General features: G+C 38.1%; 1 protein-coding gene across 2 annotated transcripts; it reads left to right on the top strand.

The window, feature by feature from the left end:
- Window positions 1-960: 960 nt before the first annotated feature.
- Window positions 961-13,177, top strand: LOC121386557 (baculoviral IAP repeat-containing protein 2-like). 2 transcript variants are annotated; one of them, XM_041517499.1, is made up of 2 exons: window positions 961-1,374; window positions 11,497-13,177. In XM_041517499.1, the coding sequence occupies exon 2, from the start codon at window positions 12,248-12,250 to the stop codon at window positions 12,995-12,997; it is 750 nt and encodes a 249-aa protein (XP_041373433.1). In that variant the 5' UTR covers window positions 961-1,374; window positions 11,497-12,247; the 3' UTR covers window positions 12,998-13,177. The 2 variants fall into 2 exon arrangements, with proteins under 2 accessions (XP_041373433.1, XP_041373434.1); XM_041517500.1 differs by lacking the exon at window positions 961-1,374 and adding an exon at window positions 6,588-6,642.
- Window positions 13,178-13,729: the final 552 nt, after the last annotated feature.

The following is a 13,729-nucleotide window of genomic DNA, read 5'->3' on the forward strand; positions in this document are numbered from 1 at the left end:
CGCTTTACCACCGGTCTACGTCGCGCCCCTACAACTGAATATGTGTTTGTATTTTGCATTAGTAAATGTTATAATATGTAAAAAGAGCTTTAAGTGTCACTTATAATTGTTTACGGCACTAAATTATTAATTAATGTAGTGTTATTATGATTTATAGCTACGTACCTTACACTTACACTGATACGCACACACACTACGTATTTCTCTCTCTCTCTCTCGCTCTCTCTCTCGCTCTCTCTCTCTCTCTCTCTCTCTCTCTCTCTCTCTCTCTCTCTCTCTCTCTCTCTCTCTCTCTCTCTCTCTCTCTCTCTTTAGATATATATCTACTAGCCCGGTAGAATTTATAATAGTCCGCCAGCCTATAGCCTATTGTTCAACACACACACACACACACACACACACACACACACACACACACACACACACACACACACACACATATATATAGTTTGGGTATGTAGCCGGTTAAATACAGGACTTTTCAAAACAACACGCTGCTTATATCACCTCCAGCCTAGCCCGAGTACTCTGACTGTAAGAGGGACCGGCCTCGGTGGCGTCGTGGCAGGCCATCGGTCTACAGGCTGGTAGGTACTGGGTTCGGATCCCAGTCGAGGCATGGGATTTTTAATCCAGATACCGACTCCAAACCCTGAGTGAGTGCTCCGCAAGGCTCAATGGGTAGGTGTAAACCACTTGCACCGACCAGTGATCCATAACTGGTTCAACAAAGGCCATGGTTTGTGCTATCCTGCCTGTGGGAAGCGCAAATAAAAGATCCCTTGCTGCCTGTCGTAAAGAAGAGTAGCCTATGTGGCGACAGCGGGTTTCCTCTAAAAACAGTGTCAGAATGACCATATGTTTGACGTCCAATAGCCGATGATAAGATTAAAAATCAATGTGCTCTAGTGGCGTCGTTAAATAAAACAAACTTTACTGACTGTAAGAGGGCTAGACGGACATTTCGACAGTTAAACGCTGTATAACTGTCCAAATGTCCGTCTAGCCCCTTATTGATACTGAGACACGGGAGTAGAACGGTGCCAAAAAGTGTGTGTTTGTGGGGTACACAAAGTGCCCCCCTTCCCCCGCTTCTTACGCCAGTGTGAGATGATATGACACATCAGTATCGATAAGGGGAGGGTTGGAGGTGACTCGACCTACTTTCATACGGACCTACGCAAATGGATTTCCGTACGACATACTAGTCTATTTTTAGCTCCTGGGAAAACCAGCTCAGACAAGCTTAGGACAATAAAATAGAATCGGGATAAATTTATATGTATTACTAGTATGTGTATTACTATTCGCTAGGTATGGTTTAGTTCAGTGAATGTTCAGGAAGGACGACAAGACAATCATTTTATTTAAAGGGTAAGTCAATTCGTTTGATATGCATTTAGTTCGTAGTGTGTGTGGATATATACAGTGGCGTAGGAAGGTGCCTAAATTTATTTACACACTTTTACGCTATTATAAAGCAAAATATAAAGCAAAATATCTAAAAAGTGTGTGTGTGTGAGGGGTGGGGGTGGGGTGGGTGGCACATGTCCCCCTTGCCCACGTCCCGGCTTCCTACGCCAGTGATATAGTTTGGGGGAAAACTCGATAGTCGGTGTAGTAGAATGCTTTTATAAATATTCTTTATTTCTTTGGATTGCAATATATATCTATCTATCTATCTATCTATATATATATATATATATATATATATATATATATATATATATATATATATATATATATATATATAAATACATATATTTATCGTTTGGCATTATGCCTCGTTAAACAATTTCTAACAAACTAAAATTACAATAATAAATATTATTGATTAAAATCATTTAAGTGATATGTATATAAACTATTGAAGTAAGGTCAAGTTTGTTTTGTTTAACAACACCACTAGAGCACACTGATTATTAATCATTAGCTAATAGATTTGGTAATTCTGACATGGTCTTTTTTCCATTAGTAGCAAGGAGTATTTTATGTAATGCACATTCCCACAGACACACCACAACATTTGATATATACTGGCGTAGGACGCGAAGTGTGTGTGTGTGTGTGTGTGTGTGTGTGTGAGAGAGAGAGAGAGAGAGAGAGAGAGAGAGAGAGAGAGAGAGAGAGAGAGAGTGCGAATGTGTGTGTGTAGGTCTATGTGTGTGTGTGTGAGTGTGTGTGAGAGAGAGAGAGAGTGTGTGTGTGAGAGTGAGAGAGTGTGTGTGTGCGTGTGCGTGTGTATGTATGTGTGTGAGTCTGTGTGTGTGTGTGCGTGTGTGTGTGTGTGTGCGTGTGCGTGTGTATGTATGTGTGTGAGTCCGTGTGTGTGTGTGTGCCCCCCTCCCCCCACGTTTTGGCACCTTCCTACGCTCATGATATATGTACATTGTGTGTATATAGGTATTAGTATAACGATACCAATAAAATGTTGTTGACTAACAAAGACTTTTTAACGATTGTAATTACATATCAAATATATTTTTCTGCATAAAATTTTAGTGGCTTTATATTAAACGTGTTTCTGAGCGTTCTAATATTTGTACTAGGTTAAATTTCATTTTATTTCCAAAAATAAAAAAAATTCGTACGTACGAAATTATTTGAAGATAAAATCCAGTTTGGGCTCCTTACAGATATTAAGAAAACCAGAAACACATTGAATATACAGAAACTGATATTCGAAACTAGAAAATATATTTAATATGTAACTTTATTCGTAGAAATATTTTATTAGTCGGAAACATCTTACAATGCAGCAAAATGAGTAGGACTACTCGGGCTACCTCCAGTCCTCCCCTTATTGATATTGAGACACGGGAGAAGAACGGAGCCAAAATGTGTGTGTGTGTGTGGGGGGGGGGGGGGGGGGTAAACAAAGTGTCCCCTCCCCCCGCTTCTTACGCCAGTGTGAGATGATATGACACATCAATATCAATAAGGGGAGGGTTGGAGGTGACTCTACATACGTTCATACGGACCTACGCAAATGGAAATGGAAGGAAATGTTTTATTTAACGACGCACTCAACACATTATATTTACGGTTATAAATATGGCGTTGGAGACCTACACAGATGGACGCGCCTGTGAATATTCCCGTACGACGTACTAGTCTATTTTTAGATCCTGGGAAAACCGGCTCAGACAAACTTGGGAAAATAAAATAGAATCGGGATAAATATATATGTATTATATGTATGTGTGTTACTAGTGTGTGTATTACTATTCGCTAGGTATGGTTTAGTTCAGTGAATATTCAGGAAGGACGACAAGAGAATAATTTTATTTAAAGGGTAAGTTAATTCATTTGATATGTATTTAGTTCGTAGTGTGTGTGGATATACAGTGGCGTAGGAAGGTGCCAAAATTTATTTGCACATTTTTACACTATTATAAAGCAAATATAAAGCAAAATATCTAAAAAGTGTGTGTGTGTGAGGGGTGGGGTGGGGTGGGGGTGGGGGGTGGGGTGGCACATGCCCCCCTTACCCACCTCCCGGCTTCCTACGCCAGTGATATAGTTTGGGGGAAAACTCGATAGTTGGTGAAATAGAAAGTGCTTTTATAAATATTCTTTCTTTGGATATATCTATATATATATATATATATATATATATATATATATATTTATCGTTTGGCATTATGCCTCGTTAAACAATTTCTAACAAACTAAAATTACAATAATAAATGTCTTTAACATTGATTAAAACATTTAAGTGATATGTATATAAACTATTGAAGTAAGGTCAATTTTGTTTTGTTTAACAACACCACTAGAGCACACTGGTTATTAATCATTAGCTACTAGATTTGGTAATTCTGACACGGTCAATTTTTCCATTTGTAGCAAGGAGTATCTTATATAATGCACATTCCCACATACACGATAGCACACACCACGACAATTGATATATACTGGCGTAGGAAGCGGAGTGTGAGTGTGTATGTGTGTGAGTGTGAGTGTGTGTGTGTGAGTGTGAGTGCGCGTGAGTGCGTATGTGTGTGTGAGAGTGTCTGTGTGTGTGTGTTAGGTATTAATATAACGATAACAATAAAATGTTATTGACTAACCAAGATTTTTTAACGATTGTAATTACATATCAAATATATTTTTCTGCATAAAATATTAGTGGCTGTATATTAAACATGTTTCTGATCGTTCTAATATTTGTACTAAGTTAAATTTCATTTTATTTCCAAAAATATATATAAAATCCAGTTTAGGCTTCTTACAAATATTAAGAAAACCAGAAACACATTGAATATACAGGCACTGATATTCTAAACCAGAAAATATATTTAATATGTATCTTTATTCGTAGAAATAGTTTATTAGTCGGAAACATCTTACAATGCAGTAAACTCAGGAATGTCCCTTGAAAATATATAAAGCACCAACAAAACGAATAAAAATAACAAAACAATTAACAAACCAAACGAACAAAATACACTCAATTTAAACAAAAACAAAAGAAACTAACAGTTAAAGTTAAAGTTTATTTTGTTTAACGACACCACTAGAGTACATTGATTTATCTCTCATCGGCTACTGAATGTCAAACATTTGGTAATTTTGACATATAACCTTAGAGAGGAAACCCGATACATTTTTCCATTAGCAGCAAGGAATCTTTTATATGTGCATCATTCCACAGACATGATAGCACATACCACGGCCTTCGTGATGTACTGGTTGGAATAGAAATAGCCGAACGGGCCCACCGACGGGGTTTGATCCTAGAGCGACCGCGCATTAAGTGAACGATTTACCACCGGGCTACATCCTGACCCTACACTATAGTGATGTCATGTCTAGATTGAGATTCTATCACATAAACTTTGAAATAAATCCAATTTAAAAAAAAAAAAAAAAAATCGATTATCCCGGTACTGGAAATGAGAAACCCGCTGTTAATATTCATTTGATTGGGTCACGTGTCCGTAGGAACTGGGAAAGCGGAGTTAGCTGTACCAACCCCAACCCGCCACTCGAGGACGAAAGGTTTTTGTTTTTGTCTTATATGTAAAGAAAGATAAAAGATAAAAATCGTTCACCTCCAGCCTAGCCCGAGTACTCTGACTGTAAGAGAGCTAGACGGACATTTAGACAGTTAAAGGGACATACCGTCGCTGAACTAAGAAAACCTCGTATGTGCAATTTTGGCGATTTTCACTTTTTATTATTATTTCAGAAGCAAAAATCTATTATCTTTTTGTTGTCAAAACCTTGTACACGTCAAGGCAATGGAAAGTATGGAAAATGTCAAATAAGTAAAACACGTATTTGAAAACCTCTGTTTATCTGTTATGAAAACCTCGTATCTACCAACTGATTATTTTTATCCTCATCATATTTCAACCTTTTCTATCGGGTAAAGGTAAATGTTTAGTGACCAAAGTGTCTTTATTGTATATATGTACATATTATGTATTCAACTGGTGGTCAAGGAAAAACTATCACACCAGAAAAGAAGTGTAGGCCCACCAGGTATTTCCGTATTTAAGGTCCAAGCTTAAATACCAAAAAAATACCATCTTGGAGAAAATAAAGGTTTATCTAAAATTAAGAAGCTGAAAAAAATGTATTTATACATGGACATATAATAAAGGGGAAAAGTCCAAGTTAGGATAGCAGCAGACAACATACATGTAATATCATTCAATGACAAGACAACACATGTTTCAATACCATTATGTAGGACAGGAGGAACAGTTATTAATTTTAATTTTAAATGATGAAGGGCAGTGCTTATATATAGTCTAGACATCTAGCTGTTTCATAGTTGAGGAAAGGGAAGGAAGTACACCCGATGCCTATACATATAACTGGGTTATTTTAATGGATAGCTGATGTTTACTTCATGTACAATTTCAGTTTTTAGGTAAATGATTCTTTGGGAAAGCACAGGTTTCACAATATCGAGTTATTATATACGCAAAAATTATGTATGGTATCGATTAGTATGTAGATTTATTTGTTTATTTTATTTTATTTCATTGTTATTGCTATTTATGTAAAGAGAGCAAACATGATGATGCATCTTTATTTAAAGTTCTTTTAAAATCTCTCGGTATAAAATTTCCTTCAGTTACACAGTAAATAAGATGTAATTTGTTGGCCCAGGGAACATTTCTGTTAAAATAGTATCCGAATTCACGCCAATAGTCTTAAATGCGGCGAATATTACTGTTTTAAACCTATGGGCTTCATTTTACATGAATCCTAGTAACCTTGGGATGAAGTAAATGTTGTTGAACCTATGAATCATGTCCCAGATTTTAAACATTTTTGTTTATTCCGTGAGACAAGTATGTTTAGCTAAAACGAAAGGTATTACTTTGAAAATATTTGTGGATAATCTTTTAAAAGACACATTTTCTAAACCACTGATGAATGTTCTTGTTAGTTAAATAGACAATGAACAATTTGCATACACATTATATTGTTATACACCCAAAAAAGCGGCAGACAGCCACCCTATAGGAAACCACAATGATCTATTTTTAGCTACTTGGAAAAGCTGCTTAAACGTAAGAAATAAAAATAGAATCGGGATAAAAGTATTTATATTTACTATTCGCTGGGTATGATTTAGTTCGGTGAATAGTAAGAACGGCAAGATAATCATTTGATTTAAAGGTAAGGAAACTCGTTTGATATGTATTTGGTTCGTAGTGTGTGGGGATATAGTTTCGGGGGAAAACTCGATCGTGGGTATAGTACAAAGTGCATTTATAAATACGATTCTTTAGTTCTTTGGATTGCAATATTATATTAAAGGGACATTCCTGAGTTTGCTGCAATTTTTAAGATGTTATTGACTAACAGAGATCTTTTAACGATTGTAATTACATATCAAACATATTTTTCACCATAAAATATTAGTGTCTGTATGTTAAACGTGTTTCTGAGCGTTCTAATATGTACTAGGTTAAATTTGATTATATTTCCTAAAATAATTTTTTTTGTACGTACGAAATTATTTGAAGACGAAATCCAGTTTGGGTTTCTTACAAATATTAAGACAACCAGAAACACATTGAATATACAGACACTGATATTTTAAACAAGAACATTTATTTAATATGTAAGTTTAATCGTAGAAATATTTTATTAGTCGGAAACATCTTACAATGCAGCAAACTCAGGAATAATGCCGAAACAATTAACACACACACACACACACACATGCACGCACACGCATACACACGCACACGCACACACACACATATATATATATATATATATATATTGTCTTTGACATTGGTTAAAAACATTTATGTGATATGTATATAAACTATTGAAGAAAGGTAAAGTTTATTTTGTTTAACAGCACCACTAGAGCACACTGGTTATTAATCATTAGCTATTGTATTTGGTAATTCTGATATGGTCTTCAGAGGAAACCCGCTACATTTTTTTCATTAGTAGCAAGGAATATTTTATATAATCACATTGCCACAGACAGGATAGCACACTCCACGGCATTTGATATAGACTGGTGTAAGAAGCTGAGGGTGTGTGTGATATGTGCAAGCCCCCCCCCCCCCCAGTTTAGCAGCAGCGATCTTTGTGTGTGTGTGTGTGTGTGTGTGTGTGTGTGTTTGTTTGTGTGTGTGTGTGTGTATGTGTGTATGTGTTTTGGCACATTTCTGCGCCCGTGATATCTGTACATTGTGTATATATAGGTATTAATATTACGATATATATATATACACACACACACACACACACACACACACACACACACACACACCAACGAAAACAACAAAAAAAACCCCAAAGAAACTTAAAGTTAAAGTTTATAGCTAGTATACGTTTTTTGGGTTTTTTTTTTTGACAACACCACTAGAACACATTGATTTATTAATCATCGGTTATTGGATGTCAAACATTTGGTAATTTTGACATATAATCTTAGAAAGTAAACCCGCTACACGTTTTCATTAGTAGCAAGTGATATTTTATATGTGCATCATCCCACAGACATGATAGCACATATCACGGCCTTTGATATTCCAGTCATGGTGCCCTGACTGGGACGATAAATATCCCAATGGGCCCACCGACGAGGATCGATTCTAGACGGACCGCGCATCAAGCGAGCGCTTTACCATTAAGCTACACCCCCCTAAAAAAAAAAAAAACTTATGGACAATTTTGTCATGAAGTTATATTGCAAACATTTACAGACTATTTCACAACCCAAAAACAACAACCCCGAGGGGTAATGCTATGGTTAAAAATGGTGTGTTTTTTTGTGGGTTTTGGGGTTTTTTTTGGGGGGGGGGGGGGGGGGGGGGGGGGGGTAATAATTATTTTGACCGTGTACATACTTTTTCATGTTAAATTGTTTTGTTTTTCCATTAATAGAAAAGGATCTTTTATATGCATCATCCCAAAGACAGGATTGCACATACCACAGCATTTCGTGTGCCAGTCGTGGTGCACTGGCCTAATGCGCCCACCGACGGAGATCGATCCTAAAGCGACCGCGCACTAGGCGATCCCTTTACCTTGCATTAAGTCCCGTCCTGTAATAGTATAGGAGAGATACAAAGCTATAAAATTTGTGAAATAAATAAATAAATAAATATGCTTCACAAGCGTAGAAAGGTGCCAAAAAGTGTGTGTGTGTGGGGGGGGGGGGGGGGGGGCATACGTTTATATTTACACACTTTTACACTATTATAAAGCAAATATAAAGCAAAATATCTGAAAAGTGGGGGGAGGGAAATGCCCCCCATGCCCCCCTTGCCCCCCCCCCCCCCCCGTTTCCTACGCCAGTGTGCTTTCATTACGAATTTAAAAGAAATAAATAATAGCCATGATTTGTAACTACAATTACTTATTTTTGCAACCTTATCGTGGCAGTATTAATAGCATATTCCAGAATGTATCTGGGTGAATGTATTTATTTTTACTCGTCATGTCACGAAACGTTTTCCCGATATTATTATTAACATGTCACAACTGCTCAGCGAAATAAATAGTGGGTAAAGGTTAATTACACTAAATAATGTTTCATTGCTGATAATGTTTATGCTAAATATATATATATGACACAAGCGACTTGTATCTACAGGGCGTGTACAGGAATTTGCGCGGAGGTGGCAGGGATGGTCTAGACTTTAGCAAGCGAACTTTATTGGTGTGTGTGTGTGTGTGTAGGCGGAGTGTGTGTGTGTGTGTGTGTGTGTGGGGGGGGGGGGGGGTCGGGGTGTTAAGTGATGCTTCTCCGTAAAATATATTGAGAAAAGAGAACACAACTTGCTTGTTCAGGGTGCTAGATGCACGCCCTCCCACCGACGCTGTATACTGACCAATAATGTATTGTTTTAGTCAAACGTCGCGGTTTAAAGGGGCAGAGCCTAGGTTTTAAACACTAAGGCATATTTTTCACTATTAGAGCCGTTTGTGATCACTGAAATCAAACATTACTTACATTTTATTCTTTAGATTATCCATTTCCGTACAACCGAGGTGTTTCTGGTCATCCTGGTGTTTTAATACCACAAAATGCATTTTTAATATTTTTAAAAACGCACGTGCGTCTAAGAAATAATGATTATGGAGTCGCGTTTTAGTCCATTTTTAAGGGTATTTCAACGTCACAGACGCTTGTTTCACGCTGTTGTATTCACATTTGTTACAGGTTTATAAATTAACCAAATTTAGTGTCCATTTTTACGGGTTGAAACTAGGGTCTAGGTGAAAAATATGTCTTAGTGTTTAAAAACTAGGGTCTGTCCCTTTAAGGAGAACTACCACTTTGTCTCCCCGTTACTCCCCTAACCGGCCTCGGTGGCGTCGTGGTTAGGCCATCGGTCTACAGGCTGGTAGATACTGGGTTCGGATCCCAGTCGAGGCATGGGATTTTTAATCCAGATACCGACTTCAAACCCTGAGTGAGTGCTCCGCAAGGCTCATTGGGTAGGTGTAAACCATTTGCACCGACCAGTGATCCATAACTGGTTCAACAAAGGCCATGGTTTGTGCTATCCTGCCTGTGGGAAGCGCAAATAAAAGATCCCTTGCTGCTAATCGGAAAGAGTAGCCCATGTAGTGGCGACAGCGGGTTTCCTCTCAAAATCTGTGTGGTCCTTAACCATATGTCTGACGCAATATAGCCGTAAATAAAATGTGTTGAGTGCGTCGTTAAATAAAACATTTTTTTCTTTCTTTATTATAAATGTATTTATAATAAAATCTTTTACTATTTCTTTTATTTGTTTCAGACTTTCTTTCTTTCTTTCTGTTACTCCCCCAAGACTAGTTCAGAGTGATGTTTAGTTCCCCTTAGTATGATTTAAATAATAATAATAATAATTGTAATACAAAAGGATTGCATATCAATGCTCTATACACCTGGGAAATATGATAAAATATTATAATTACTCCATTATATTTGTATCATTGCAAGGTCTGTTTTATTGCGAAGAGATAATTGCATTTTCATACACACATTTAAAAAAACATAATTAAGAAAAAACTAAACTAAAAAGCAAACAAAAAAACCCTCATCAACAACACACACACACACACACACACACACACACACACACACACACACAACACAACATAACAACAAAAACAAAAACAAAAACAACGAAAACAAACCACCCAGTGTCATATATTTCTGCCAATAGCTTGTACTCCATTTAACAGCATCGATAGATTGTCCCCCCCCCCCCCCCGTCAAAAATATTTAATTGTAAATTATAATGTTATCGTATAATTATGGACGATACTCAAAGCTTATATCTACACAAAGCTGAGATAAAAGTTTTTTGTTTTTTTTAAATTACAATTATGCAAATCCATTTACTAGAGAAGAGTTTAAAATAGATGACCGCACGTAGAAACAATATGAGAAGGGGAGTACACGCTATGAAGGGCGGCACAAACGTGTTATGTTTTTATATCCAGGCGCGTGTGCAGGAAATTTAGCCTCAGGATCTAGACTGGCGAGCGAAGTTTATATAAGGATGTGTGTGTGTGTGTGTGTGTGTGTGGGGGGGGGGGGGGGGGGGGGGTCGTTCATGCTCCCCCGAAAAATATATGGATAAAAGGAAGATGAGCTTGAGCAGGGTAGGGTTCCAACCCCCACCCCCAACCTCTTCCACACGCGACTGATATTACAGGCCTCGATAGATGCCAAAGGGTGCTGGGGAGCGAAGCTATATATTAATTCGCCTTTGAACTGGGGTTGGGTGGGGTGGGGGTCCTGTAACGACGGACGAGCCGGCGAAAGTCGACATCTGCGCCCATGACAACTGCTTGTACTGAATGTGTACGTTAAAAACTATCTACCTACCTACCTGCTGGGGTGGTGGGTGGAGGTACAATCTTCAGACTTAGCGAGGATCTTCCATTTATTTACTAATTAATTAATTAGTTAATTAATCAATTCACTCATTCATTCATTCATTCATTCATTCATTCATTCATTCATTCATTCATTTATTAAATAACTGGTATTGTTAATTTCAGGTTTCATCCTCTGTTGATTGAGAGCGTGAAAACCTAACACGGCTCTGCACTAACATTAGCAGCAGCTAAAATCGTTGGACGTGACGACATTAAGGTCCATCAACGATTCTGCAGAACGTCTAGTTCTTGTTAAATCTGCCAAACTCTGTTACTCGGGATTTTTACTGCTGTAAGTTTAGGTGAAAACTACCAATGAACTTGTCTGTTTTATTTCTTATTGGGTTCATTTGTGGAACACAATCTACCACGCTGGATTTGCGGAAGACAGCCTACCACTCTCGATTTGCGGACAACCTACCACTCTCGATTTGTGGAAGACAACCTACCATTCTCGATTTGTTAAAGACAACCAGGAATAGCAGAAAGTATAAGCTACAAGTTATGAATTGCTCAAAATTAGATCGACATTTTCTGGATAACTTAAATAATTCGTCAGGCCATCGTACTGCGACCTTGTACACAAATAGGCAGAGAGAGGAGAGGGAATATACTTCTAACTGCATCCGACCAAAATGCCCGAGATACGTCGACTTAGAGTCAAGACGGCAATCTTTCATAGGCTGGCCCAGAAAGTATTTTACACAGGATCCCGAAGACTTAGCAAGATGTGGCTTCTTTTACACTGGGACAGCAGATCGCGTCACCTGTTTCTGTTGTGGAGTAACCGTGAGACATTGGATGCCAGGTCAGGAACCAAGTTCAAGACACTTATCTTTATCACCGGAGTGTAGTTTCGTGCGATCTCTACACCATGATGAGTTGTCAAGAATCCCTCTACAGTCATATTCTCAAACAGGCGGGACCGAAAGTTCAGGAACAAACCAATGCTAGTGACCATGTTGTTCAAAAGGTGATGAACATGGGGTTTTCTAAAGAGCAGATATCTGTAGTTACTGCTAAACATGGTGGAAAGGTGTTCGATGTAGCTGACCTTATTGAAGCAATATTGGTTTTGGAACAGGAGGAGTCGAGTGTTGAGGTACCTGGTCCAGAAAATTACCAACCGAATAGAACTACTCAATATAACATGTCTGGTAATGAAGCTAGCACAAACTTGACAGAGCAGCTAAAATCTAATCCGAACTCGAGCTTGGACAGTGCAGCTGGTGGTAGTGTTACTGAAAAACCCAATGCTGACTTACCCAGTTTAGCTGAAGGAGGGCAAGCTCCAGAGTCTGGTTCGGAACGGAATCACCAGACAAGAAATGACAAAGGTAGGGAAACATCTATGGACGTGCTAAACAAACAGTCGCATTTTGACAACCAGAAATCTGCTGATGCAGTTACGGGAAAAGAAAATTGTCAAATGGATGAAATAAGGAACGAAAACCTACATCTGAAGACACAGCGCATGTGCAGACGATGTCGCCTGGAAGAATCAGTGATGCTCTGTCTGCCATGTGGCCACATAGCAAGCTGTGTGGATTGCATTGGCAAAACTGACAAATGCTTTGTTTGCAGTACCAAGATCTTGGGGACAGTGAGGACTTACCTAGCTTAAACCAGGGGAGTAGTGTGGTGTGGACTTCGGTGTTGGTGTATGGGTAGGGTCGAATTATGATGCTAGCGGACATTTGACTTTTTTTCCCCTTGGACACCTATAAGAATAGCCAAATGAACTTTTTCAACTGTAGTTTAACATACTGGCTTAGAGACAAACATTAAAATATATAATTTGCAACCCGTTATTCTTTTTTGTAATTTTTGATATTTCGTTTTTCCCCCTTTCTTCTTTCTTGCTCCCAGAAATAATTAAAACTAATTACCGACATGTATGAAAATAATGTGCATGGGTATTTGTGTGTGTGGGGGTGGGGTGGGTGGGGTGGGGTGGGGGTGAGTAGGGGGTTCTACCCCCCAACTGCTATCCCCCACCCTCCGTTACATAGTTTTGTTTGTATCGTTTGTACAGTTTCGGGTGGTGCCATTGTTAATTACCGTTTTAACGTGTGTGTGTGTGTGTGTGTTGGGGGGGGGGGGGGTAGATAGCACTGTATTATTTTCTGCCATGGTATGTGCTATCCTGTCTGTGCAAAACTAGGGATTTTAATATATTTTATTACAAACTACACTACCACAAATAAAAAGGTTTATTTTTTTATTATTTATTTGTCTCATCTTATTTTGTGTGGGACCAGTAAGCTTAATATAAACAATTCATAGAGATTGATCAGGTAATTGGATGTGTAAAATCATGACTAATTTTCATTAAACTGGAATATCTGATACATGC

This window comes from Gigantopelta aegis, chromosome 12 (genome assembly GCF_016097555.1).
Source record: "Gigantopelta aegis isolate Gae_Host chromosome 12, Gae_host_genome, whole genome shotgun sequence".
Taxonomy (NCBI): Eukaryota; Metazoa; Mollusca; class Gastropoda; order Neomphalida; family Peltospiridae; genus Gigantopelta; species Gigantopelta aegis.